The sequence below is a fragment of the Berkeleyomyces rouxiae genome (assembly GCF_048999995.1).
Source record: "Berkeleyomyces rouxiae strain 22BRR77 chromosome Unknown BrBRR77_ptg000002l, whole genome shotgun sequence".
NCBI classification, from domain to species: Eukaryota; Fungi; Ascomycota; class Sordariomycetes; order Microascales; family Ceratocystidaceae; genus Berkeleyomyces; species Berkeleyomyces rouxiae.
Genome location: NW_027396492.1, coordinates 4,280,166 through 4,305,482, shown reverse-complemented (window position 1 = coordinate 4,305,482; position 25,317 = coordinate 4,280,166). Strand labels below are relative to the sequence as shown.

Sequence of the window (25,317 nt, the reverse complement as noted above, 5' to 3'; positions counted from 1 at the left end):
GGGCGGAGGCGAGGGTTTGAAGATGGAGAAGGAGACACTCTCAAACAGTTCCCATCACAGAAAAAAAAGAATAAACCCCGGCAAAAGAATCCGAATTTCGAACGAGGCAGGAGGGCTCATAAGTCTCTCCCACAAGGTAGCTGCCGCCGGAATATCGCAGGCTAAAACTCCCAGCACATACACAGACACAGACACATGCATGCACGAAATTCGACACGGTGTACACCGTGTACACCGTGTCTACCTGGCACTCGTACGGTACGTACCTGCGCCGCCCAAGCTCAGCGTCCGAGCGAACCTCATCGACGAACGAAGCGCCCCGAAATGAGCTCCATGCTTGCTATGCGGCCTGGAGCTCAGGAAAATGCGTCTTAAGAGCGCCGTTGTATAGCGTCGTCGCCATCACGCACTCTCAACACCGATTGCAGGAGAGACAAGACTTTGCTTTTTTTTAGCCGCGCCCCCTGCATCCGGCACTCAAGGGATCCCTGAGCTTGCTGAAACCCCAACCCTGCAAAGATCACGTGGGGCTGCCAGCTGTCACTGCCAGCTCGGCCAGCTGCCTACAAATCACGTCGCGCTGAGGCCTGGCGTCGGTGGAACTCGACAAGGCTGAGACGCATAGCCTCGCCCACACTCTGCAAAAAAGTTTGGCCTCACATCTGCAAGTCAGTCCACCATCGCGACCGCTCCGACCAGATCTCTCCAATCAGATCGCCCCAAGCCCTACCGCCGTGTCGTCGAACCCGAGTCTCGAAAGCCCTTCACAGTCCCGCCAGCCTCCCATCACGAGTCACGTGGCAACGCCATCCACTGCTGCCCACCATGGCGGCCGCCAAGATGACCAAGAACCAGATGCGGCGTGCAAAGAAGAAGGAGCAGAAGAAGATTGCCGCCGCCGAAAAGAACGACACGTCCGAGGAACAAGCTGACTCTGCGCCTTCCGCGGATAGGCCCGATGCTCCGTCGACCGCGCCCGTGCCTGCCGATGCCCCGGCCAAGTCCGGCACTGCGCCCGAAGCGCCCGCTGTGGCCGAAGCCGAAATCGACATGCCCGACGTCAGCGACGACCCGGCTTTTGCGCTGTTCAAGGATATTTTCAAAAAGTTTGGCGCCGACTTTGAGCAGGACGAGGTGGCGCGCGAGGCCAATGCCGGAAACCAGGGCGAGGTGCTGTACAGCGACGACGAGATCCCCGACGAGGAGGAGCCGCTGCGCATGTCCAAGAAGAAGCGCAAGATGCTGACCCAACTGTCGATTGCCGAGCTCAAAGCGCTCGTCAAGGTGCCCGAAGTCGTCGAGTGGCAGGACGTCAACTCGCCCGACCCGCGCCTGCTCGTCCAGATCAAGGCCCAGCGCAACGTTGTCCCGGTGCCGGGCCATTGGTCGCTCAAGCGCGAGTATCTATCGTCCAAGCGCGGTGTCGAGAAGCCGCCGTTCCGCCTGCCCAAGTTTATTGCCGAGACCGGCATCACCGAAATGCGCGATGCCGTGCTGGAAAAGCAGGACGCCCAGTCGCTCAAGCAGAAGCAGCGGGAGCGCGTGCAGCCCAAGATGGGCCGCCTGGACATTGACTACCAGAAACTCTACGACGCCTTTTTCCGCTTCCAGGAAAAGCCCGAGCTTACCCGCTTTGGCGAGGTCTACTTTGAAGGCAAGGAACTCGAGGTCGACTACCACAGCTTCCGTCCTGGTGAGCTTAGCGACGAGACTAGGGAGGCCCTGGGAATGCCCCCGGCCGCACCCCCGCCGTGGCTGATTAACCAGCAGCGCGTTGGCCCCCCGCCCTCATACCCCACGCTCAAGATCCCCGGCTTGAATGCGCCGCCACCGCCTGGCGGGTCTTGGGGCTTCCAACCAGGCCAGTGGGGCAAGGTGCCCGTTGATGAAAACAACCGCCCCCTATACGGCGGTGATGTGTACGGTCTGACAGACATGAACGGGAAGCAGCTGGCTGTTGCCGCGCCCGAGCTCATCGACCGCACGGTGTGGGGCGAGCTCCGACCGCGGGAGGAAGAATCCGAAGAGGAAGACTCGGATGAAGAGGAGGAAGAAGAAGACGATGACCAAGACGAACCCCCCTCACCTTCGGGCATTGAATCGCCCAGCGGCTACGCCACAAACGTGCCAGCCGACTACGGCGGTGGCGTCGAGACGTCCATTGCCGGCGACATGGACTTGCGCAAGACGCGCCGTGGCATTGAAACCGAAGAGCACTCGGGCCCGCGCTCTGCCTACACCGTGCTGCCCGAGCAGCGCGTATCCGGCGCCGCCGGCCTCTTTGGCAGCGAGCGGACATACGACCTCAACGCGGCGACGGCGGCGGCGCGCGCCCACCCCGTGCTCGGCGTCGACGACGAGACGCGCAAGCGCAAGAAGCCCGGCGACGTCGACGTGGCTATTGACGTCGATGCGCTGGCGGCCGGCGGCGGCGCACTTGACAAGGAAGAGCTCCAGCGCAAGTTTGCCGAGAGCTCGGCGCGCGAGGGCGTTGGCGCACAGTGGCGCGGCGGGCCCAACGGCAACGACGATGATATCGCCGACATGATTGCGCAGGAGTCGCGCAAGCGTCTCAAGATTGACGAGGAGCGCCAGGAGAAGAAGAAGACGGCCAAGTACCGGTTTTAGAGGACGAGGGGAGGAAAGGCGTCTCGTCTCCCTGCAAAAAAAAAAAGCAAGACTTTACTTATAATCAAGGGACCCGGGGCCGCCACCAATCCTGTTCTCGGGCCGGTTTCTGTTTATTTCTTTTTTTTTTTTTGGTTTCTCTTCGGTCTCGTCTTTGCGTCTTTGTTGCTTCAACAGGGTGGTTTCTGGAGTTTTGGAGCTAGAACTGGATGGGGTTTCTTTTGTCTTTTCGTTTTGTTTCTTCGAGTCTTATTTTGCATTCAGCTATTCTGTCTGTACCCGGCGCACTGTAATACTACTGTCAATACATCACATCACACACGCTCACCTAGGTCTCGGCGACTCTCCGTCTCTATATAAATCGTTAATCAGTCTCTACGCAGTCTTGCATTTGCCGCACCTCCACGCCCGCGAAAACAGGCCCCGTTCGCCCTTTCCTTTCAGACACCGCCCGTGGAATTCCGCCATGCACTCGGCGCTGGCGCACTTGACCACCCACGCACCCACCAAGATCTGCTTGCTACATGCTGCGCACTGTGCCTGTGGACGGGCCGAATGGATCGTCGCCGCCAAGCCGGGCACCGCCGCCGCTGGCGTGGGGCCCGCAGCATCTGCGTCGCGGCCTCCATGGCGCTTCAGCAACATCCCGGGGGCATTGGACCGACCGGCCCAGGCGGCCCAGGCCTGTTGGACGAGGCGCAGTGCGGCGTCGTGCGTGTCCATATCGAGCACGTCGCAGGCCGTCAGGGCCGCAGCGTGGTGCATGACCTGGTGCACGAGTTCGTCGCTCGCAATCAGCCAGGCCAGGTGGTCGTGCAGAAACGACAGCCAGATGCGCGCGACGGTGGCGCGCGTGGTGTCGTGCGCGAGCGCGTACGTGCTCCATGCGAGAATGTACGCCCGTTCGGCGCCGGTGATGTCGGTGAAGTCGCTGAGCGCGCATTGGTGCCGGTAGATCAGCCACGACTTGTCGAGCCGCGGTTGTGTGTGTTGGGTGTCGGGGGTTAGTTGGGTATGTGTGATGTGGTCGTATATGGCGACGCCGTTGTTGGGAACCGTAAATGTCTCTGGCGCATCGGGCGTGTATTTCTGTGAGGCGTGGGTTAGACTTGGCATATAAGCGGGTGCTTGCAGGAACTAGCACATACACAAGGCTCAACATGGGTCATCGAAGCCACTAGCCCGGGATCTCCAAGCGCCGAAGAATGCTGAGCCGAAGCTAAGGCCAAGAGCCGCGGCAACGGTCTAATGTATATTCGCGGCGCCGCCTCTGAATCGTGCGAGTCGTTCTCCTGGCTTTGGTCTAAATAAAATTCTATATTTTTGTGTGCTGAGTGCAAGTGTTGCGTAAGGTTGCTTGCTGATGTGTGCAGCTGGCCGCAAGGCAGACAGCGGAAGCGATCACGAGACACCCAGCAGTGGTCAAAGTAGTACTTGACGAGCCCTGTTCCAGATTTTGGCGCTTTGCGGGATTTCCTAGACTTGGAAGCGGTGGTGGCATCACTGTCGGGCGTGTCCTCACGGAGTCGTCCATGAGACAAGTCCTCGAGGTTATGTGTGGCGTGTTGCTTCCTCTCACGCAGCCTGTGCTGATTAGCTTCTCCGCTGTCACATGATAGTTCACCGGATACCGACCCGTTTCGGGAGACTGTGGGGATGAAGCTAGTCGATGTGACAGGCTCTGGCAAAGACTCTTTATTGGTGATCAAGGGCATGCTCATGTCGGCCGTTTCGGGGTCACGTAACAGTGACAGAGGGCTAGACTGCTTTTTCGTGTCATCTACATCTGTCGTGCGGGGGAGGACATGCCTTGGAATTGGCGGAAAGGTAGTTAATAGGCTACTGTGACGATTCACATTCATTGTGTAGAGTGGGGGCGTAGCTTGCTTTTCTGGCTTTATGGCCGGCTGTGCCGAAACAGCATCCGTGTCTGACCCAGAAGCCGTGTTTATGATTGGCGGTTTGTTACTTTGAGACGCGGGCGTTGGCTTTGGTGGTGAAGTTGACGCATCCTGGGGATTCGGAGCACAATCGGACTGTACCCGTGAACCAGTCTGATTTGAGAGAGCCTGTTTTGATGACCTCTCAGGTTGTCCATCAGAGGCACTACTAAGAGATTTCCCCGCAGACACAACGGTAATTGGCGACGATGGTGCAGGCAGCGTCCTTGGCCGTGGTGCCGGTTGCGTCGAAGGTAGCAACCATCGCAGGTCTACTTCAAGGCGATACTGTGTCTTGCTGGCGGGAGTATTGTAGTCATAGCCATGCGTAGTGCGCTGCACGCGGCTCGCCTCAAAGAGATCAATCCTGCTAGCAATCAGCGAAAACAACTTTGGCCTTGAGTCTTCCGTCACGTCAAGGACCCCGGGCGGCGGCCAGGCCGGGCTGCAGGCGGCGGTGATGTAAACATCCAGCCGGTACCTGCGGGACATTCCAAAAGACCCATTGGGCAGGAAAGTCAAGAAATTACGCTCGGCAAAGAACATCTCCTCGGCTCGGATAGGCACATCTATCGGCTCCTTTTGCCGAGTTCCATCATGCACTCGGGGAGGCATTATCAAGCACGCCAGAGGCTTAATGAGCAATTCCTGTGGTTGCCCAGATGCATAGTCCATGATTTTAATCTTGACCTGAGCCTTGACTTCGGCGTTGCCTTGGGCTTGGCCCGCCAGGGCGTCATTTTTGGGGTATACCTGTCCCGATATGCCCACGAGACGCCGGATGCTGATGCTGAGCCCTCGTTCCCTTGGCCTATCCCAATCATGGTCTGTTGGAGTTGAAGCGGCAGCAGGGCCGTCCGAGCAACTGGTCAGTGCGGGCGTGGCTACGGATTCCCTGGACGACCCTCTCTGGCTGCCATGTCTGTGCATCTTGGCCATGCGCCTAAGTGAGCGGTTGAGATAGGGCACTTCGAGACGGGCCGGCGTGGCGGAAGAGGCGGTGACCATTGACGCAAGCCACGGCCATTGAAAAGGATGAAAACGGCGGCAAACAGGCCACGGGCCACGACTCTCAATTGTCAGTCCGCGAAAATAAAAAGCCGGCGGGACTCGGTCGCATCGGTCTGAATTTCGCGGCGGTTAAAGCGCAGTGCTCACCGAGAGTTTAAGGTTCGAGATGGGGCCCACTTTAAAGTAGGTGATGTGATGTTTCCGGCCGCCACGCCTTGTGCAACATGCCAAAGAGCAACTACGCGTTGCGGCATCACAGTACGTGTAGATACGGACACTGTAACGGCTCTAACCCTAGGGTCTGGCTGATGCGGGCTGCTGTGATGTGATTGAGCACTTGCCTGCCGCCGTTCTCCATCCAGAATCGTGATGTCTGTCAGCTATTCGAGAGGGAATTTCCATGTGAAAGCCAAGCTCTTTCCCTCTGCCGAGTTGCGGGCCGCTGTAAACGCACAAGAAAAAATTCTCCTTTGATTTTTTTCAGTCTGTCCGTCTTTAAATTCAAATTCGTCTCCGGCTTCCCTCGCTTCACCGGCGGTTCCTCCTCTCCGCCGATTCGCCCAACACTTATACAAGGGCGATCCCAAAGGAAACCCTGAGCGAGAAAACATGCGCTCTAGTGGCTTTATTGCGAGTATCTGACAGTCCAAAACCGCGCCAAAAAACCAGCTCTTCTTGAGCTCTTTTCTCAGCACTCCTGATCCTACTCCCGGAGCCTGATCCACTTTGTCTCCATGTCGGAACGGCGCTCCTCCCGGATAGCCGCTCTCGGCGCCACCGCTGACGCAGCCCGCGCCCGTGCCCGGGCAAGTCTCGAGGTTGACCCCGAAGAAGTCCTCCCGCAGCTGGAACGGACCCGTGCACGCAGCCATGCCGCTGCCGTTGCTGTTGTCTCCGAAGTCACGCAGGAGCTTCAGACCATCAAGACTCGCCAACCTGGCCGCCAGCCGCCCCATCGGCAAACCCGCAGCACCGCCAAGCGCCGAAAAATGCACATGCTGCCAAATTATTCCCCGGTGCAGCGACGGCACAAGCGTTCGGCTAGCGCCACTACCGCTGATGCATCTGCCACGGATGCGTCTACACCATACGATGCCTCGCCTGCAAAAATCCCAACATGGGACAACGAGCCCATGCTTGATTGCTGGTCCTTTATCCTGTACTACGCTTCGGCCAACGAAAAAGGCGTCATCGACATGACATGGCTGTTAAAGACCGCTACCGTGTGTAAATCCTTTGCATATGGAGTTGATCAAATCATCTGGTCACACCCACGGGTGAGCAACGCTCGTGCAGGAAATCGCTTGATTTCAGCCCTTTCAATCCGAGATTCATCGCCCGAAGATCCATCGCCCCAAATCCCGTATCTCGACCAGAAAGACAGAATAATCCGCCGTCTGGCCATGGCCCGGAGTCTTTCTATTGGCCCCATGCAAATACAATCAGCAAGAATTTGGACGTGGCTTCTCAATTCCTTTCCACGGGTCACTGAGATAGACATTACTTTTCCCATTCATCCAGAGCTGCGAAACAGATGTTCCTACCCCCCTGATCTCTACTACAGCTTAACCGAACGAGTTACTGACGCCAGGACAACTGTTCGCCAGCTTGAAACTTGGCGTTGGAATCTAAAGATTCTTGATCAATCGTTTTTCCACTGTTGGGATAAACTCCCTTCACCCTATGCCGTAGGTATTGAAATTGCACTTCGGATGCATTCCCAAGGTCCTCTCCGCGAACTTACGACTTTACATCTAGAGGACATACCGACCTCATGGGTACAACATGATAATGGGGGTCGTGCTGAGGAACCTTGCACTGAGAAATTGTCGCTTTTGGTATCAACGCTCAAGAATCTTCATACCTTGACTTTGACAAATTGTAACACAAGCCTGGATTTTATCGTTGGTCTGCCACCCCAGCTTCAACATATATCCTTGGATAGAGTATACATACATGTTACAGACGACCAGTTCTCCCCCGATGAATCCATATACAACTATACACCGTTGGAGCGCTATATTGTGAAATCTGGACATTTGCTCAGATCTCTAAGACTAAGCGAAACCTTTGCTGCTGGGACTCTAGGCATCCTCAACCGTATCGCCGAGCATTGCCCCTATTTCGAGGAATTATACGCGGACCTAGCTTCTGACGACGACCATCGCCTCCTCTCAAAAGACTGGCTTCAATATTTCCCCATTGCCTGGCCAAAGGGCCTGCAGATCCTCGAGCTATGTATAAGAGGCATCGACATGGAAACGATCGAGCACTTGTTGAGTGACCTTGTGGCCTCGGCTGATAAGCTACCCCATCTACGCCGACTCAGTCTCAGAATCACAATGGAATCTCATTGGCGCGCCCGCGCTTCCTTCCGCGAACGATGGCATACTGTTCTAGATCATGTCTTTAAGCGGCGTGTCACACCACCTCTGCCTTACTCATCACTTAGCCAATATAAAGCCTTGTTTGGACGGAGTTGCATCCCGGAGAACAGCGCGTGTGTCGACAAAGAGCAAGAATCCCGGCCCACGTTGTCTGGCTTCACTCCCAGTGACAAGAACAAGTCAACGTGCTCTGCAGACCCCGGCTTCGAAAGTGACTCGACCCTATCATCGATCCATTCAGACAGCGAGTGCGAACTGAGTGCCGACGATAGCGAGACACCAGAATCCAGGTGCCTGAGAGAAATGACGGAACGGATCCGCAAGAATCTCAAGCTCGACGACTTGAAAAAGTACCATTCACACCGCAATAGCGACCTCACTAGTAAACCCCCCCGAGACCTGTACGGCCGTCTCGACGTGCTCCCGACGCCACGGCAGGTGCACAAACTGGACTTTGTCGTCGACAATATGAAGCCAGCACCCGTGATTTTCGGCATGGCCGACTTTTTAGACTTGCCAGCGGCGGACAGCATGGATAGCGAGTATGAGGATATGTCGGACGACGATAGGTTTGACTTCGATTATTCAACGCAGACCATATGAATGGACGAGGGACGTGTCAAGAGGGCTTGCCCTTGGCCCGGCTGATGATGCTTTGGTTGGCTGAGTGTCGTCGGACTTGGGCGTTGGCTGGTCTAAGCTCTGTGAGGTTTAGGAGTATTGATTTCTTTCATGCCTTGCATGTATTTATCCCACAAGTTCTGGAACAGTCTTGTTATACTTTTTTTTTCAATTTCAGTTACATACGTACCAAGAAGGATGGTCCCTGGCTGGCCACGTTTTTCATGTTGATAGTGAGACACGTTCACCAAGTAAATCCGTAGTAGCACACATGCTCGCAATGGGATATCATTAGCCGCCTCCCTTCTCCCCTCGGGTATCTATAATCTCTTCCCCCACCGACACGCGCCTAAAAAGCCGGTCCCGAAATCTCCCCATCCGCCAACTTCTCTAAGCTTCTCCGCGCCTCATCCGTCCGAATCGCACACGCCTTGGCCTCGCGATCTAGCCGGTCCCAGACCGCCAAGCTCCTGCGCAGCCGCTCCTGGCGCCCACACAGATCCTCGCGCAGCCGCTCCTCCTCCTCCTTGAGCCGGCGCATGGCCGGCTCCTGCTCGCGCGTGACGCCGTACAGCGACATGGCCGCCTGCGCCGCGTCCGCGCGCCCGCCCGCCACCAGCGCCGACAGCGACGCCAGCTGCACCTGCGCGACTGACAGCTTGGGCCCGGGCGGTGGCGCGTTGGCGAAGCCCTTGGCCTGCGCGCTGCCGGGCGCCGCGGCAGAGGCTGAGGCAGATGCTGAGGCGGACGCGGACGCGGCGATGCCCCGTGGGCCCGTCGGCACGCCGCTGGGCGCCAGCGGCGTGCTGCCTGATGAGCTGGCATGTGCGTGGCGCCCGGGCCCCGCGCCCCAGGACTGGCGCGCGCCGCGTGGAGGGTAGTTCCCGCCGGCGCCACCGCCGCGACCGCCAGGCGGGATGTAGCCGCGGGGCCCGACGGGGGGGTTTGCAGCGACGGCAGAGTCGCGCGGAGCAGGCCGGGCGTGCGGCGAGACCGAGCGGCCGCCGGCACTAGAGGAGCCAGCGGGCGGGAATCGTGCTGCTGCTGGCGCGCCGGGGCGGTAGGGCGCAGAGGAGCGCGGGGAACGCGGGTAGGCGTCGGGGCCGGCCATGTCGTCGGGTGCAGAGCGGGGGTTGTGCTTAGGCGAGCGGTCGTAGGATTGCTGGTGCGACACGCCCGGCGACCGGGCCACGCTGGGCCGGCGGCCGGCGCGCATTCTACCGGACTGGGGCGATTGGCCGGAGCCGCCGGAGCGCGGGCGATGGGGCGAGGGCGAGCGACGCGCGGTGGTGGTGAATGGCTGTTTGTGGTCGCGCGGCGACCGCGGGCGGAAGGGCGCGGTCATGCGGCTGCCGCTGCCGCGGTTTGGAGGGCTGCGGCTGCGGTTTCTGTAGGCGGCGTTGGGCGAAGAGGCAAAGCCTCGTGGTGACCGCGTGCGCATGGGGGTGCGGTCGTTCATGCTGGGCGGTGAGCGTGAGCGGCGGTGTCTCCCGACAGCGGGGCTGTCGTTGCTGTCAAATCGGGGCTCGTCTCTTGCGCGGAAGCTACTGCGACCCCAGTCTCGGCCTCTGTCTCTGTCACGGTCTCGGTCTCTGTCAAGGGTGCGGTCGGATAAGCGTGGCGGCTGGTCTCGGATCAGGTCACGCGGCGGTTGGTCTCGATCGAAAGAGGCTGTAAGAGGGCCGGCGGCATCACGATCGCGGTCCCGCAAGGGTAGACGTTCTCTTTCGCGCGGCAGGTCACGTTGCGGGGGGGGCTGCGACTCGCGGTCACGGTCCCAGTCCCGCCTCGGCGGTGTTCTGCCTCGATCCGCACGCCCCAAGCCCTGTCTCAGCGGCAACAGCGGCGACCTGGAGGCTCTGCGATGGACAGAGTTGCGGCGCGGCGAAAAGCGGCGCAGGGGCGGCGATCTAGTGCGCTCCCTGCGGCGCCAGTCACATCTGTCGCGCGATCTCTCGCGGTCCCGCAGGTCGGCGCGCGGCGGCCGGTCCTGGCGGTATCTGTCATTGGGCCGCGGCGAGCGGTGGCGCGGCGAGCGCCCCGGCACATAGCTGTCCGACGCGACGTGCGGCGGGGGGCTGCGCGGCCGCGGGCTGCGGAACGGCCGCGGGCTGCGTGGGAGCCGCTCGCGCTCGGCTACGCGATCGCCAGCCGGGGCGCCGCGCTCGCGGATCGGGCTCCGTGGTCGGCGGGGCGACCGGTCTCTGTTGAATGGCCGCCACGATTCGCCGGCGCCGTACATTTTTACCTCGCCGTCGTCGTATCTGCAGAGGAGGGTCGGAGTGTTAGTCACGGCGCATTTGATGGCGGTTGTCGTTCAGGGGCCCGGCGGACTCTGTTTCGCCCTCGGCTGCTTTGAGTCAAAACACAGTCCGCCGGGCAACGCCAAAGTTCTACTCACCTCCGGCTGCGCGGGTCGCGCTCTCTTTCTCGATCCATGTCGCGGCGATTTCTTCACGAGACTGCAGTCCTGGACAAGGAAGAAAAAAACGAAGATGTAGGAATTGTCGTGGCCCTCAAGATGGAAACAATAAACAAAGTATAAAAAAACTTAAAAAAAAATCGAGGCTAACGTCCCCTCATTGGAAGCAAAGAGGCAACTGCTTTCAGATGAACGTGGTTTCCCAAACTAGGCGCGACTTGTCAAAAACCCGGGTCTCGCGGTCACGTGATTCAAATTAACAGGTACTGTTCGGGTTTAGACATGTGTGACAAGAACAAGACAACATTTAGACGAGGACGCAGCAACAGTGTATCACCGAAAAGATGAGAGTGGCATTGTTGCTAATATTGAGCCTGTGGAGTCTCGTATTGTACCTCCTTGGGGTGTTCTCATATTACTTTTGAACTGAGAAAAAAAAAAACAAGAGAGATTGAACTTGCACAAACATGTTGGTATACCCTAGCATAACCCTACCGACTTCGATCCTCAGTTTACACAACTACTACTCCCCCCCTTGATCACTCTTGCACCATGCTCTCACTCTCAGTCAACTCCCCCGGCGTTTCCACACGATCGAGGATCCACTCCTGGACCTCGGCCGAATGCTCATGCAGCATATGGTTGAGGCCGTTCATCTTGCTCTCGATGACTGTTCCGAAGCGGCGCTTGGTGACCTTGCGCTTGAGCGTTTCGTCTTTCCAGCAGGCGTGGTCGGCGCCGACGTAGATGCGCGAGTTTTCCTTGTACCATGCCGACAGGCCCTCGTCGACGTCGGACTTGACAGCCTTGAGTGTGCCGGTGACAAAGTTGACGACGCCCGAGATGCGTTCCTTGCAGTCGGCTGGAGGGGTTGAGTTAGCATGGAGGGGACGTAGTTTGTTGTTGTGCGCGGGGCTTTGTTGGGGCTTTGCGGGAGGGGAGGGACTCTGCTTACCGCGGCCGGTCAGTAGTGTTCGTATGCCGAGATAGGCATTGCCAACTCCCATGAGAAAGATCTCGTCGCATTGGTCGTAGAGCTGGAGATAGTTATCCCAGATGTAGCAAACTAGATCGTTCATCTCACTCTCCAAGACTCTCTCTGTCACGCGAGACGTGAAGGCTTCTTGCTCCTGGTAGTGTGTTAGATCGGACTTGTGTGCAAGTGCCCGGGCGGGAATCTGCGTACCTCATCCTTGGAAATGTAGCCGGGGATGTTGACGTCCATGACGCCGAATCCATTGGTGATGGCCCAGTCGATGTACTGAGATAGCTCGTCAACCTATAGAGCCAGAGAATCTCATGTTAGTGGGGTAGCCATGGTTATAGAGCTATTGAGATTTCGTACCATCCAGGCATTGTGTGGCTCAATCATGCTGTCGTCCACATCGGGCTGTGCAAGAAGTTGGGGCCTACGATACAGTTAGCAATGAGCAACGGAGTAGCCAGCTAGTCGCTATGTGCATCTTACGGGTCGTGAATTATAAATAGCAGGCGTTTTGCTTCGGTGAGCTTTGGCGTCACTAGGACTTGGTTGTTAAACATGTGCGACATGTTCTCGCGGTGAATGTACAGCGGGACCATCTGGTGCTTTTCCTGCAGATCCTGCCGCTGATGGTTGCGCACGACATCGTGGAGCCTCGACGCATTAAGTTTCGACACGTCGTCGCGCATGTTGACGATGCCGGCCTTCATGCAGTCCCAGTACTGTGCCTGGTACGACTGGACCTTGGCCAGCACGCGCGATGCCTCCTTGTTAATCTTGGGCACCTCCATGCGCGGCGGCGGCTCGCCCATCAGTGTGCGGGCGACAGATAGCGCCGAGGTCGAGATGGCCTTGAGATTGTAGCCGCCTTCGAGGCACACGGCCACCTTGCCATCGGCCAGAGACATGAGCATGTGGGTCATGTGGGCGTAGCACGTCGGCGTGACGAAGCAGCCGCCCAGCTCGTCGCCGTCGGCAGCGTCAAAGCCGGCGGAGATGACGACCAGGTCGGGGTTGAATTCCCGGGCAATCGGCATGATGATGCGCTGGAAGGCGGCCATGTACTCGCCGTCGCCCATGCCCTGGCTGTGCCAGCCAATGTTGATGTTGCGGCCAAGGCCGGGGCCACTGCCGCAGTTGTTGAGGCCGCCGTCGGGCACGCCGTCCTTGGGCTTTCCCGGGTAAAATGTCCCGTTTTCATAGACATGGATGGAGACGTACAGAACATTGGGGTCTTCGTAAAAAATGTTTTGGATGCCGTTGCCGTGGTGTACATCCCAGTCAAGAATCATGACTTTGCGACACGTCTCAGGGTAGTCCATTTGGCACAGGCGGACGGCCACAGGCACGTTATTGAAGAAGCAGAAGCCCATGGGCTCGTCCTGCTCGGCATGGTGGCCCGGCGGGCGGATGACGGCAAAAGCGTTGCGCAGACGGCCCTCGACCACATGCTTGAGCGTCTCAATGGCGCCGCCCGTCGAAAGAAGCGCGGCATAGTACGACATGCTGCCGACGTAGAGCGACGTGCGGCCGCAGTCCATTTCCTTGGTCAGGTGGCGGAGCTCGGCGTAGCTCTTGGTCGCCAGGCTCTGGACAAAGGCGTAGTGGGCGGGCTGGTGCACCAGGAGGATCTCGTCCTGGCGGGCCTCGCGCGCGGGAATGCGCCACATGTAGCGCGTGGGGTTGTCACGCAGAATCTCGGGCAGCTTCTCTGGTGGGCCGGTGTAGATCAGGCCGTGCTTCTTGAAGGTGTTGAAGATTTCTTCGATGCGCCGCGGGTCCTCGGGGTGGTGCGGGTGCGGGCTCCAGTCGGCGTTGACGTGCAGCTTCATGCGATCGTCGTAGCAGCAGCCCGTGGGCAGCAGGCCGCGGCGGAGCACCTGCTTGAGCGAGCTCCCGACAAGCAGCGCCACATCGTTGTCGTTGGCGGCCGAGTCGGTCGTAGTGCTGTCGGCGTCGGTGGGTTCCCGCGACGCCTGGCGGCCATAGCCATTGCCGGCAAAGGCCGGGTCGTCGGCCATGCCCATGGGATGGTCGACATCTCCCGCGGCGTAGTTGTCCATGGCGCCTCGGTAAGAGCCCAGAGATGCGCCCGGAGCGTGTGAGATGCGATGCGCTTGACAGAGAGACTCGGTGCGAGCTAGTCTGGTTCAACGTCTCGAGTCTCTATTTGCCAGTCAAGATCAGTTCTGGTGAGTAGTCACCAATGGTCACGAGATACACGGGAGCTCATGAACAAGTGAGAGAGAGGCGGAGATGGAGATCTGTATGCGCCGGGTTAGCAGTTGAACCAACGGTAGAGTAGCGAGGCTTTGCGGGCTCGCAGGGCCACGAGAGCGGCTCTGGTCCATGTCGCGGCACGCCCAGGGCGCCAGAACCCAGGGCCGACCTGGCGCTCGGCATACTGCGCCTATGCAAAGAGAGCTCTGGCTGCGACAAGGCTGAGCCAGGACCACAGCCTACAAGTACGTACAATAACGAGGGCGCGCGAGAGCGGGTATGCCGTGTACACTTCGGTGCACGGAAGGCTGTGTGGGGAGTGGCCGGCCTCACAAAAGCAATATCAGCACTTACTGGAAGCGCTACGACTGGTTCATGCAGCTCAAACGGTCTCGGCGCGAGCCTTGCAGGTGGTGCTGTGAGAATCCGCAAAGTTGTGGTTTGGACGGGAGTTGTTGGCGAGCTTGTCCTGGTTGCTGGCGCAGGAAAGTAAATATGGATACAGGCCAACCCCTTGTGGCAATTTGGCAGCGGCCTGGGCCTACAATGCAGAATTACAATGAATGAACATGCGGTCTTTGAGAGTCGCGGATATGGCAAGCCTGCCGGATCAATGGATATGTGTATGCACATGATGATAGAACATCGACGGCTATGTCTACAAAGCCCTAGACGTGTGGCCCTTTTCTTTTGTGCGGCCTGCTCTCTGCGCGAGCGCGAGCGCGAGCACGAGGAGAGACCATCCACATGTACCAAAAACTTCATGGCAGCCATCACAGTCTACGCACTGTACCACTCTCCACCCTCCACTCGCCAGACAACAGATTGATCACAAATGCTTCCAATTATTCATAGTTGACTATCCCAAAACAAAACAAGCAAGAAAACTCAGGCCCCCCTTGACGCCGGTAAACGGATGACGTAAATACTGCCAGACCCCAGCCAGCTGGCCCTTCTCTTTTTTGTCTCTTCATCTAGCGGTTCCCCTCCCTCCTCTACGCAAACAGCTCGCGCTTGTCCAGGGCGTTCTTCTTCTTGGAGAAGCCGTCAGACCGCAGGCCGAGGTCTCTCTTCTTAGACGAGCGGCCCAGGGAATTGTCGATGCGCGAGTTGTGCTTGGCCGACTTGGCCTTGCGCAGGTCCGAACGCACCTGGTTGGGCGAGACAAACGCCTTGTTCTCGTAGATGATGGGGCCGCCAAACGAGCCCTCCTGGATGACAATGGGCGTCATGACGAAACGCGGGCCAATCTCCACCAGCTGGATGTCGGTGTTGAGGCCGGGCATGCCGGCGTGCTTCTTGGCCGTCTTCTTGGCCGTCTGCTCGGCCGCATCGCCGCTGCCCTCGCCAGCCAGCTTGCCGGCTTCCACCTCGTTGATCTGGTACGTGCGCACCCAGATCTTGCCGTCGACGTAGCTGAAGCCCATGACGTGGTCGACAAAGGGCTTCGACTTGCGCGCGCCTTCGGGCACGCCAAACGTGTGGAACATGAGCTCGCGGATCAGGCGCAGGTGCGGCTCGGTCTCGAACGCAGAGTCAAAGGATAGCACGGGCCGGGAGCCCTTGAGGCAGTTGCCCGTAAAGCGCAGCTCCTCCATGGTGTACACTACAGGCAGAACAAAGCATTAGCGGAATGGCACATTTTACAAGCGAGACTGGCCGTTGGGTGCCGGTGTCACTGGAGCCAGACTAGAGGGACGGGAAAGACATACGACTCTGGATGTGCATCTTGACGGTCGGGCCGTTGGGGATCTTGCTAAACCAACAGTACAGATCCTTGCCCTTGCGAGCCTCAAAGAAGAAGACGTTGTTGCAGTTGTACAGCTCAGCCAGCTCGTTCAGCTGGTACAGCTTGGACTTGGAGTCAAACTTGACGTCTTTCCGGGCATGGGGCATCATTTGCGCAAGGTCGTTGAGGAGGTGGCGGTGGCTAGACGAATCAATCACAAGAGGTTAGTCTCTGTAGTTTTGCCTGTCGTGTTTGGGCGCAATGCGCTGGCCCTCGTGAGGAGGGGCGACAAGGCCTTCTTGCGCTGCCACTCTGGGCTCACGCAAAGGCCTGGATACACACCTGTACGTCACGCCGCGAGACGACAGAACGAGCACTCTCTGCTTGTTCTTGCGGGAGCCGGCGCTGGCAACCTCGGGCTTCTCCTCGGTGCCGTTGGCCTTGGCGATGGACTTGTAGACGGCGGCCATGGTGAATATTTGAGAGAAACGGGGAGTAAAGTAGGAGCACTTGAAGAATAGAAGAAAAGACAGAGTCGGACAACCGGAACAGGCCAAAGAAAAAGAAGAAAAGAAAAGGGAAACAATGCGAATGCAATGCCGGCTGCGCAAGAATATTCAACTTCAGAAACAAGCCTTGATAGTGATGATGGCTTTTTTTTTGCTCTTTGCTCGTCTTTGGGAAATTTTTGGACGTTGTCAAGGAAAGTCTTGGACTGATAAGACTCTTATCGGCGCGCCGGCCAAAATATCATAAGTACTCTGACACGCTGGGGTCCCCAGGCTTCATGGGGCTAAAACTGGTGATGCTGCGACCCTAAAGTTGGGCAGCTGATGCATTTATACTAAAAAAAAAAAAATAAAAGAAAGAGAAAATACAGATCAAGACGAAACACACGGCTACCCCTCAGTGCATTATTTCCGTTATCGCCATTCCATGTCAAGCCGTCCATCCGGCACCGCCGCGCATCCAGTTCGTTCTCTACAGCTCTTGTCTGTCTACCACTACATTAAAGTTGGATCAGCCAGGTGTCGCCTTGCTTCACCGCAACTCGGGAGCCATAGCCGCTGCGGAATCCCCTCGCCACTACATACACACATATGGGGCGGGTTTAGCCACCTCAAAGACTCCCGCTACAACAACAAAGGCCGGCCAGCACCGCCATGCCGCTTGGATATCAAAAGACCATATCACGTCAAGCAAGGACAAAACAAAGGCATCCAAGATAATAACAATTCAAACGAGGAAAAGAAAAGCTTTGCCCGCGGGCACCAGCTCACCATTACTTAGCATAGTCTCGGCTTTGCGAGGCTGCCCTGCACACATTATCAAGCCGGTAAGAAGATAAAAAACAGCATAGGCCAGTGCCGGAGGACTCATGAATAGCACATCAGGGCATAACACATGAGCAGGATAAGAGGGAGAAGAAGGGAACGGAGGCGGAAGGGGTCGTGGGGTGAGAATTAGCAGCAGCCGCTCTTGGCGCTGGCATCGTCGGCCGGTTTGCTCAGCGAGATGTTGGTGCCAGCACCGATAGTTGCCTGCGCACCCTCGCCGCTGTCCAGAGCTTTGCTGGAGACAATGCGGTAGATTTCTGCGCAACGCTGTTAGCTTGGGGGCATTTGGGCCGGGTGGGATCCGGGGCTGCGTACCAGTCAGAATGTTCTGGAAAGCAAGCTCGACGTTGCTGGCGTCGAGGGCCGAAGTCTCGATGAAGGAGAGGTGGTTTTCGCCTGTGGGTGGGTTACGTTAGCATTGCAAAGGGCAGAGAGGGGCTGCAGAGCATCGGGACATACTGGCAAAGGCCTTGGCCTCCTCGGTCGGCACAGCTCTGAGGTGTCGTAGATCGCTCTTGTTTCCGACAAGCATGATTACGATGTTGGCGTCGGCATGATCTCTCAGCTCCTTGAGCCACCGCGTGACGTTCTCGTAAGTCTGATGCTTGCTAATATCGTAGACGAGGAGAGCTCCGACAGCTCCGCGGTAGTAGGCCGAGGTGATGGCACGGTACCGCTCCTGGCCGGCAGTATCCCAAATCTGGGCCTTAATGGTCTTAGAGTCGACCTGGATCGAGCGTGTTGCGAACTCGACTCCAATGGTCGACTTGGAATCAAGGTTGAACTCGTTGCGGGTGAATCTGCTCAGCAGGTTGGACTTTCCGACTCCAGAGTCTCCGATCAGGACAACTGTTGCATGGTGTTAGAAGCCGTAGCCGTATCATCGTGGCACGTTCGGGGCAAATGGGCGACAGGGAATAGCTGGAACGAGGGGTACACTGGACGGTGGTGGTGATGATGGTGATGGTGGGGAGGCACGTCCAGCGGAGAGAAGAGGGGGAGGGGAATGTCAACCTTTGAACAGGAACTAGCGAGAGCGCAAAAGTCAGTACACCGCATCAAAGCAACAAAGGGGCCAGTCGAGACACCGACGACAACGTTGCCATCGTCGGCTTCAGGGGGCCAGGTGGGAGAGTCCAGAGTCCGGATGCCACTATCACGGAACGGAAGCAGAGACAGCGCCACGTACATCATACTCGTCGTTGGCCATGGCGAATGAATGGGCTTGTGTTGCAGAGGCTTAAATTAAAGCTAGCGTACAAAAAATAATGGAAAAAAAGGCGTCGGGAATGAGGGTAAACACGTCGATAAGAGGCGATGATAGAAGCTCGGCGCAGAACGTAGCAGGAAAAAAAGGATGGAAAATGGATGTATGTATTGGCACACGCAAAAGCAGAGAAGCAGACCTCAAGTAAGATACGTTTTGCTTCTTGTTGGCGACGCATGCATGACAGGAACAGGAACCCAAGAACACGCTGCGTGCAAGATGGTGCAAGCCAGGCAGGCCTGCTGACTGCTGGATTGGCGTCTACAGCGCTGGAAGCTAGTGGCCAGTCAGTGGCTCTCCCAGCTCTCAGCACGCTGTGCTCACCAGTCTGCCGGCCTGAAACTCAAGCCCAGGCCAGCCAGGCAGCCCAGCCATGGCCTGTTTGTTCTAGGCTGCCAAAGGGGAAGGAGGGGTGCAGGAGCTGCAGTGTAAACGTAGAGTTATATGGCAGGCTAAATGTGGGGTTCTGTTCTCCCCTCTCCGGCTAGTCATCATCAGCTAGCTTCTCCGAGGAATGCATCCGGGACGCTGGAATGGGCTCCCTCGTCCAAGTCCGCCACTGCTACACCAGTTACTCTCGCCGAACAACGCAATTAGGTATTTGACAGACACGGGCAACTATAACTAACTAGTGACATACAAACATAAATCCATGCTGCATCCCCTCACCTCGTCGCCATGGGAAAGTTCCGGGAGCTCAGCAGTATCCCCTTGAGCTTGCGTATGTTGTCTCTCGCAAGTTGCGTCTCATCCTTCTCATTCTTGATGCCAACAGTGTAGCCATACTGCCCATGGATTCCAAGGCCGTTATCCAGCGAAGACTGTATGCTACTGATGCGCTGCTCAAAGTCCGTCATCTCCTGCCACAGATCGCGCGCCATGCCCGTGTCCTGATCGCCCAACTCCGCCAGGTCCTCCGACATCTCTGCCACACGCGCAATCTTCTTCAGCTGCGTCTGAACCACCGGCTCCATGGAGACCAGTGCCGTAGACTCCGCCGTATTCAGCCGCGCCCCAAGGCTCGGCGTGCTTCCACCCATGGCCCCAGTCACCGGGCTGCGCGCGACAGGCGTGCTGGTCTGAGTGCCCATGTCCCGGCTGAACAGCTCGGCCGGGTCGTCAACCTCGCTCATGGCATCAGACGCGACGCCAGGGCCAGTTGTAGCTGCATCCTCAGGCACACGCGACACTGTCTTTTCAAGGAGGCGCACGAGGTCGTCGAGATTCCTGGATGTGGTCTTGTGCAAATCGATGCGCGCGTCGGTGGTGGCGGCAACCATGGGCTGAATAGCGTATTTGCTAGTCCCGTAGACAAGCGTCGAGAGTCCAGTAAAGGCGTACAGCGTGTTGAGAAGGGTTTCCGTGGATACCAGTGGCCCGCGCGGTGGAGCCGGAGGCGCGAGAAATTCGGGATACGTTATTACGGGGACTGTGTCCGGTGACTGGTCTGGTGACTGGTCTGGTGACTGGTCCGCATCACCGTTTGAAGGCGTAGAGTCTGGTTCGGTTTTGGCGTCAGATTCGCACTGAGCTACAGTTTCATGCTCGGAGCCCTGAACTTCTGCTGGCTGCTACATACGGATAGCATTAGTGAATGTTTTGAAACACCATGTTCATGTGCCCGATGTACACGTACCGAAACAACTGCCTTGTTCTCGTCGTTGGCCAACAGAGCTTCCATCTGCTCTTCGTTGAGGTTCTTGGTCCGCAAAAACTCAATCTTGCTTTCTCGTGTCGCGTCCTTCACCAAGTCACTTTCGAGAAACCGGCGCGCTGTCTCTAAAAGTGCGGCCTCATCTTGCTGTTTTGACGGCGCATCAGCAGGAGAATCATCGCTATTTGTAGATGCTTGATTCGCTACTTTGGGCGTCTGGTTGTCTGTGTCGCGGCTCATTGTTGCAGGTGGTCTGGACTCGTGTAGATGGAGATGCTGCTAGCCCGATTTCAGGGACGCGATAAAGTTGTTGATTTGGCCGGCTAGGGTTTGGTTGACTGGGCTATGACCTCATTTACCCCGACGAGACCTCGGCTAGTGGCGTTGCTTCACAGGCCAAGTGGCTGATAAATCTTGCTTATATAATATAGCGTCAATGCAGTCACATGATACTAAAACCCTACATTTGACAAAGTCCACCTCTGTCCATGTCCTATTTATCGCGCCACCACAGCCGTCGCTCCCTAAAGCACGTCTAGCTCCAAGATTTCTCAACTCAAGTTGCTTATACCAGCTTCATTTTCTTTTCATTCTTCAGCCATCACCACTACTTACCTACGCCTACTTCATCGCTTTTCTTTACTGCTGAATTCCCCCGCTCTCAGCACCCACAAAGACTGCGGCGCATCTTGTTCATGTAATCTTGGTCTTAGCGCATAACAAACAGAACATCTTGATCATGGTTCAGTCATATCCGTCTTCACCGCCCGCCAAATCGCGTCGAGGCGCGGGTCGAGGCGCGGGTCGAGGCGCTGTCAACCCATACGCCGGCGGGGATATTATCGAGGGCAAACGGAACCGTGGCGGCAAGAAAAACTATGTGGTCGACTCTACTGATGACGACGACGATGATGATCTTGATGCCGAGGCCGAGGCCGAGGATGATGATGACCTTGATGCAGATGCAGACGCTGATGCCGATGCCGATGGAGACATTGACATGTCCACCCCTGCTCCTGTTTCGAAAAGAGCCGCAAAGCCTGCACCTAAGGGCATTCTCAAGGCGGCATCTCATGTACAAGACGAGGATGACGACGATGATGAGCTCAGCGATCCTAACATGGACGCCACAAACTTTGGCTATGGATCCGCCGACGAAGACGCAGAGGGCGAGGAAGACGATGACATTGATGCCACCATGCCGCGCCGTGGTAATGACGATGAGGACGATGACCTCGGAAGTGACGATGACATGGACATGAGTCGCGGTGATCCGAATGATTTGTCGCGCATGACGAAGCGACAGCGGGCGCGCTTCGCAGAAGACGAGGGTCTATTTATGAAGCTTTCAGATGGTAAGTTGCAATGATAACCTGTACATTTGAAATCCCGACTAACCCAAAATCCATCACCGACAGAGGTCCAAGTGAAGAAGCACTTTACTGCCGAGGAGCTCTCTATGCGGCGCACCGAAATGGCCCGCCGCCGCCGGAATCTGAGCGACAAGCGTAATGAGGAGGTTAAGGTATGCCATGCCCATCGCACGACAGCCATGCTAGATGCCACCCCAAGACACTGGCATGTACTGAGACACCTATGCTAACTGTCCCGCCAATCACCTAGATGGAAACCATCAACAAACTGCTTAAGAAGCAAGCGCCAAAGACCAACAAAAGAGCCAAGACGGCAGAGGAGGAGCTTGCCGAGGAGGAAGCTCGGAGGCCCGATCCTCGCATGATTCGCTGGGTCAGCTCCAAGGCTGGCATCACCATGTCTGTACCAAATCAGATACTGGAGGGCCCATTAAACGAAGCTTTTAAAGATACTTTAAAACCATCACCCCGGGCGCCAGCCAAGATGATAGAGGAGATTGCCTGAGATGGACACGGAAACCTATGCAATGCCCTTTTTACCGGCCTGAGCTGAGGGTCCTGTCTCGAGGCTGGACACGCATATTTTGTGTGCACAAGCGGCTGTTATTTGCGATGAAGTTTGTGTGGCCCAACAAGATCGCCATGAGTCACGACATCGACATGTTTTAGCTTCTCTGAGTACGCCCGGTACTTGGGCTTGAATAGACTTTCTCATCTGGGTATTGATTGCCCTCTTAAACCCCGCAACCATCACAAAGCTAAGCTCCCGTACATAGGGGCCACTTGTCGCTGTTCTGGATATCAACGCCTGCCTTGATAACTCCTTCATACACACAAACACAGGCAAGGTGTCTGTGGATATCTAGGTCCGGCTTCTCTCTGGGGCTCTCTTGTTGGCTTCATTTTCCTTTTCACTATAAAACCAGCCTAGGCTAGTCGGCCGCAACATACACAATCCCCTTCTTTGCCGCAGCCACAGAACATGGGCTATGGATGATGAATTTTCGACCCAAGAGTTTTCCTTCACTGCTGAAAGCTCACATTCCTTTTCTCGGGATGCGCCCTTGCCTCTCTTCGATGACCTGGCTGCGGGCTAGGTGCCCAGCCAGGCTGAACAGAACCATGGGCAGCCCACACAGCAGTACGGCGGGGATCCTCGATGTACTACTCGAAGTGGCATATTGAATCATGGTGAGTGGAACCCGCTATTTCCTTTTGCTGGGAAATACCGCTTCTCTATCTTCTGCCTAATATCTCTGCATCTAACATACATGTTGCGTTCTCTTTAGAAACCATTGCTCTTCTCTCTGCGGCTGCTGAGGAGCTTGATACTTTAGAAGAAGCTGAGGCGCAATTAAACAAGCTCGAGCAGGAGATTCGTCGAAGGGAAGCGGCTTCCTTTTATATGGGCGTTGAATATGGCCGCAAGCTTAGGAGTGATATTCCAGTCACCCAATGCGGAGACTATTCACAACCACCACCCCAAACCAACTCATCTGCCCATGGGGATTGGTTAGCCCAGATCAATCCCTCTTTCCGTCCCGATAATCCCACGTATGTGCCCCGGATGACGTCTCCAGTTCTTCCACAGAGTGGTGATCCCCCGCCTTGGTCTTGCCCTCTCTCTCCGCCTGCTTTTCCTCACCCAGACAGTCTCACCTCTGCTGAAACACCTGTCATATCCCCATGTGAAGTTCTCATTGCCGACGCCCTCCCAACCATTTCTTCTCTTGCCAGTCAGCTTGACGATGATGATCACTCGTCTTCTAGCACCCCAAATTCTAACCTCCCTAAATACTCTGACTCTTTCGACGGATGCTGGGGCGAGGTGCTTCTCCCCTGGGGAGTTCAGCCTCAGGTGGCTCAAAATCTCCGCCCCCGTATAGAAATCCCGATAGGACAGAAGTCAAATTGGGTGGTCAACCGACAAATTCCCATTGTTCCTCTGGAAAGTCCAGATGATGTTCCCGAGGTTACAAGACCAGGTCCAGGGAGACCCCGAAATCTCACTCGAGTCCGGCAAGAGCCAACAGATCGGGCCGGGGTCTCTGATTGAACCTGTTCCTGATATGGAGAACGGCCATTCTCCAGTATTATCTTACTCCCCTGTTGTCTTTCCAGAGCTATTAGTCATTGAGAATAAGGTCTACTGCTGGTACATATGTATGTATATGTACTACATACCTATGTACATACATACATTGTTCAAGTGTAGCCGCGTTGTTCCTTACTAGGAAAACAAAACTAGTTGACTACAAGTATAACTACTTGTGCTTGTACAGCTACACATTAGCCGCCCTCCCCTCTCTCCTTGACTTGCCCAGCGAGCCTGTGTCACTCCCCTGCGTTCTAAATCCTGTCTTGTCCACCAAAGCGTGTCTAGCAGTGTATGGATGAGACCTTGAGAAATACACGCGAGTGTCTTCCAGGCGAACTAGCTAGTGTACACATGCTTCCTTTCGTATTTTATATGCCCGCCCCTTGCAGCATGTTTACTTCATGGCCCCATTTCATGTGAATGTTATGGCAAACTTTTGCTTTATTGGGGTCTCTTTATCAATATACCTACTACTCTTCAAATTGCGAGCTTCTTGTTGCTGGAGCGCTTCCTGGGGCTAGTCTGAGTCCATGTGCTACAAGTATATACATCTGCAGAGTGTTATCTTCATTAAAGCTATCGGGTTTTCTGCAAGTGTTCTATTATATAACCCTAAGTATTTTGCCCGAAACCCTAGCTAGCCTCTGAGAAAAAGTTTTAGCTCCTAGTGAGAAATGCTTGTGATTAGAACGGGAAGTGATGATGTCTCATGCCTCATTAACAACCATATTCTCTCCTAGTTGTTTGGCAACTACTCCAGATCCAATTTTCTGCCGTGCAAGCTTTTCTGTCCGCCTTTTCCTCCCTCCTTCAGTTTCGGCCCCGCAAAGAATTTTCTCTGCTTTCCTTTTAACTCTGCTGTATATCTACCTTCGGCCTCACTCCTGCGCTCAGAGACGTCATCTTGTCGCCTGATCAGCCCATTCATCTATCGCTGGCCCCCTCCAGACCGACGCACATCCTCATTTTATAATCCTATAGCTAGTGATCCCTTGGCAGCCGGCCTGCCAGCTTCACACACACGCCAAAGTGCAGCCAAACTTGCACACGCCACGACGAAACGACCCCGGGCTTCGCCATCTCCCCATCGCCTCTCAGTTATTCCGGGCGAACCAGCACATCACTATCACCAATTGGGCCTTCTACGGTCTAAAGAATCGGCAACCCTGCAACACCTGATTCCATCAGCCGTCGTTGCTGCAGCTTGTCGTCTTCTTTTGCTTGATGCAACGGCACTTGGTAAGAGAAAGCCCATTTCAACCTCAGAACATGACAAGGACAGGGTCACGGCTCGCTGTCATGTGGCCCGCCCGCCCTCTCTCTGTCTGTTCCGTTCCATTCCATTCCAGCCAGCCTAGACCAGGCCTGGCTTGGTCCTCCCTTGTCTGTGTGATCGTCTTCCCCGCGTTGGCCTGCTTTTGTCCACATTTTTCTGGCTTCCCCCCCGCCCCTCTTTCTTTGAACCTGTTCGCCAATGTGACAGCCAATCACACATGGCTTCAGGGCGCGAGAAAGACTCATGGAACGGCTGTTGCGCTACTTGCACCTGTACACAAGTATCCAAGACGGGATGGAAGGATTAGAGAGGTTGGGGTTATCCAACTTTTTCTTACCGTCCTGTCATCTGCTTCACTTGCACCGCATTGCA

At 56.3% G+C, this 25,317-nt stretch overlaps 9 protein-coding genes across 9 annotated transcripts; 3 read left to right on the top strand and 6 right to left on the bottom strand.

Moving 5' to 3' along the window:
- Positions 1 to 825: 825 nt before the first annotated feature.
- Positions 826 to 2,628, top strand: BROUX77_002782 (uncharacterized protein; the record flags this gene model as incomplete). The annotated part of the gene is made up of 1 exon (XM_073747360.1): positions 826 to 2,628. The coding sequence occupies one exon, from the start codon at positions 826 to 828 to the stop codon at positions 2,626 to 2,628; it is 1,803 nt and encodes a 600-aa protein (XP_073607864.1).
- A 375-nt stretch (positions 2,629 to 3,003) lies between these two features.
- Positions 3,004 to 5,576, bottom strand: BROUX77_002781 (uncharacterized protein; the record flags this gene model as incomplete). Its single annotated transcript, XM_073747359.1, has 2 exons — positions 3,004 to 3,717; positions 3,777 to 5,576. 2 exons carry the CDS (start codon positions 5,574 to 5,576, stop codon positions 3,004 to 3,006), a joined length of 2,514 nt encoding a protein of 837 aa, XP_073607863.1.
- A 737-nt stretch (positions 5,577 to 6,313) lies between these two features.
- On the top strand, positions 6,314 to 8,569 carry BROUX77_002780 (uncharacterized protein; the record flags this gene model as incomplete). Its single annotated transcript, XM_073747358.1, has 1 exon — positions 6,314 to 8,569. The coding sequence occupies one exon, from the start codon at positions 6,314 to 6,316 to the stop codon at positions 8,567 to 8,569; it is 2,256 nt and encodes a 751-aa protein (XP_073607862.1).
- Positions 8,570 to 8,936: 367 nt separating this feature from the next.
- On the bottom strand, positions 8,937 to 11,026 carry BROUX77_002779 (uncharacterized protein; the record flags this gene model as incomplete). The annotated part of the gene is made up of 2 exons (XM_073747357.1): positions 8,937 to 10,851; positions 10,989 to 11,026. 2 exons carry the CDS (start codon positions 11,024 to 11,026, stop codon positions 8,937 to 8,939), a joined length of 1,953 nt encoding a protein of 650 aa, XP_073607861.1.
- Positions 11,027 to 11,548: 522 nt separating this feature from the next.
- On the bottom strand, positions 11,549 to 14,054 carry BROUX77_002778 (uncharacterized protein; the record flags this gene model as incomplete). The annotated part of the gene is made up of 5 exons (XM_073747356.1): positions 11,549 to 11,871; positions 11,965 to 12,139; positions 12,196 to 12,288; positions 12,355 to 12,418; positions 12,478 to 14,054. The coding sequence occupies 5 exons, from the start codon at positions 14,052 to 14,054 to the stop codon at positions 11,549 to 11,551; spliced, it is 2,232 nt and encodes a 743-aa protein (XP_073607860.1).
- Positions 14,055 to 15,206: 1,152 nt separating this feature from the next.
- BROUX77_002777 (uncharacterized protein) lies at positions 15,207 to 16,410 on the bottom strand (the record flags this gene model as incomplete). The annotated part of the gene is made up of 3 exons (XM_073747354.1): positions 15,207 to 15,817; positions 15,924 to 16,141; positions 16,283 to 16,410. 3 exons carry the CDS (start codon positions 16,408 to 16,410, stop codon positions 15,207 to 15,209), a joined length of 957 nt encoding a protein of 318 aa, XP_073607859.1.
- A 993-nt stretch (positions 16,411 to 17,403) lies between these two features.
- BROUX77_002776 (uncharacterized protein) lies at positions 17,404 to 18,487 on the bottom strand (the record flags this gene model as incomplete). The annotated part of the gene is made up of 5 exons (XM_073747353.1): positions 17,404 to 17,534; positions 17,593 to 17,673; positions 17,737 to 18,126; positions 18,330 to 18,430; positions 18,474 to 18,487. 5 exons carry the CDS (start codon positions 18,485 to 18,487, stop codon positions 17,404 to 17,406), a joined length of 717 nt encoding a protein of 238 aa, XP_073607858.1.
- A 722-nt stretch (positions 18,488 to 19,209) lies between these two features.
- On the bottom strand, positions 19,210 to 20,438 carry BROUX77_002775 (uncharacterized protein; the record flags this gene model as incomplete). Its single annotated transcript, XM_073747352.1, has 2 exons — positions 19,210 to 20,115; positions 20,181 to 20,438. 2 exons carry the CDS (start codon positions 20,436 to 20,438, stop codon positions 19,210 to 19,212), a joined length of 1,164 nt encoding a protein of 387 aa, XP_073607857.1.
- A 499-nt stretch (positions 20,439 to 20,937) lies between these two features.
- On the top strand, positions 20,938 to 22,076 carry BROUX77_002774 (uncharacterized protein; the record flags this gene model as incomplete). Its single annotated transcript, XM_073747351.1, has 3 exons — positions 20,938 to 21,553; positions 21,617 to 21,723; positions 21,822 to 22,076. 3 exons carry the CDS (start codon positions 20,938 to 20,940, stop codon positions 22,074 to 22,076), a joined length of 978 nt encoding a protein of 325 aa, XP_073607856.1.
- Positions 22,077 to 25,317: the final 3,241 nt, after the last annotated feature.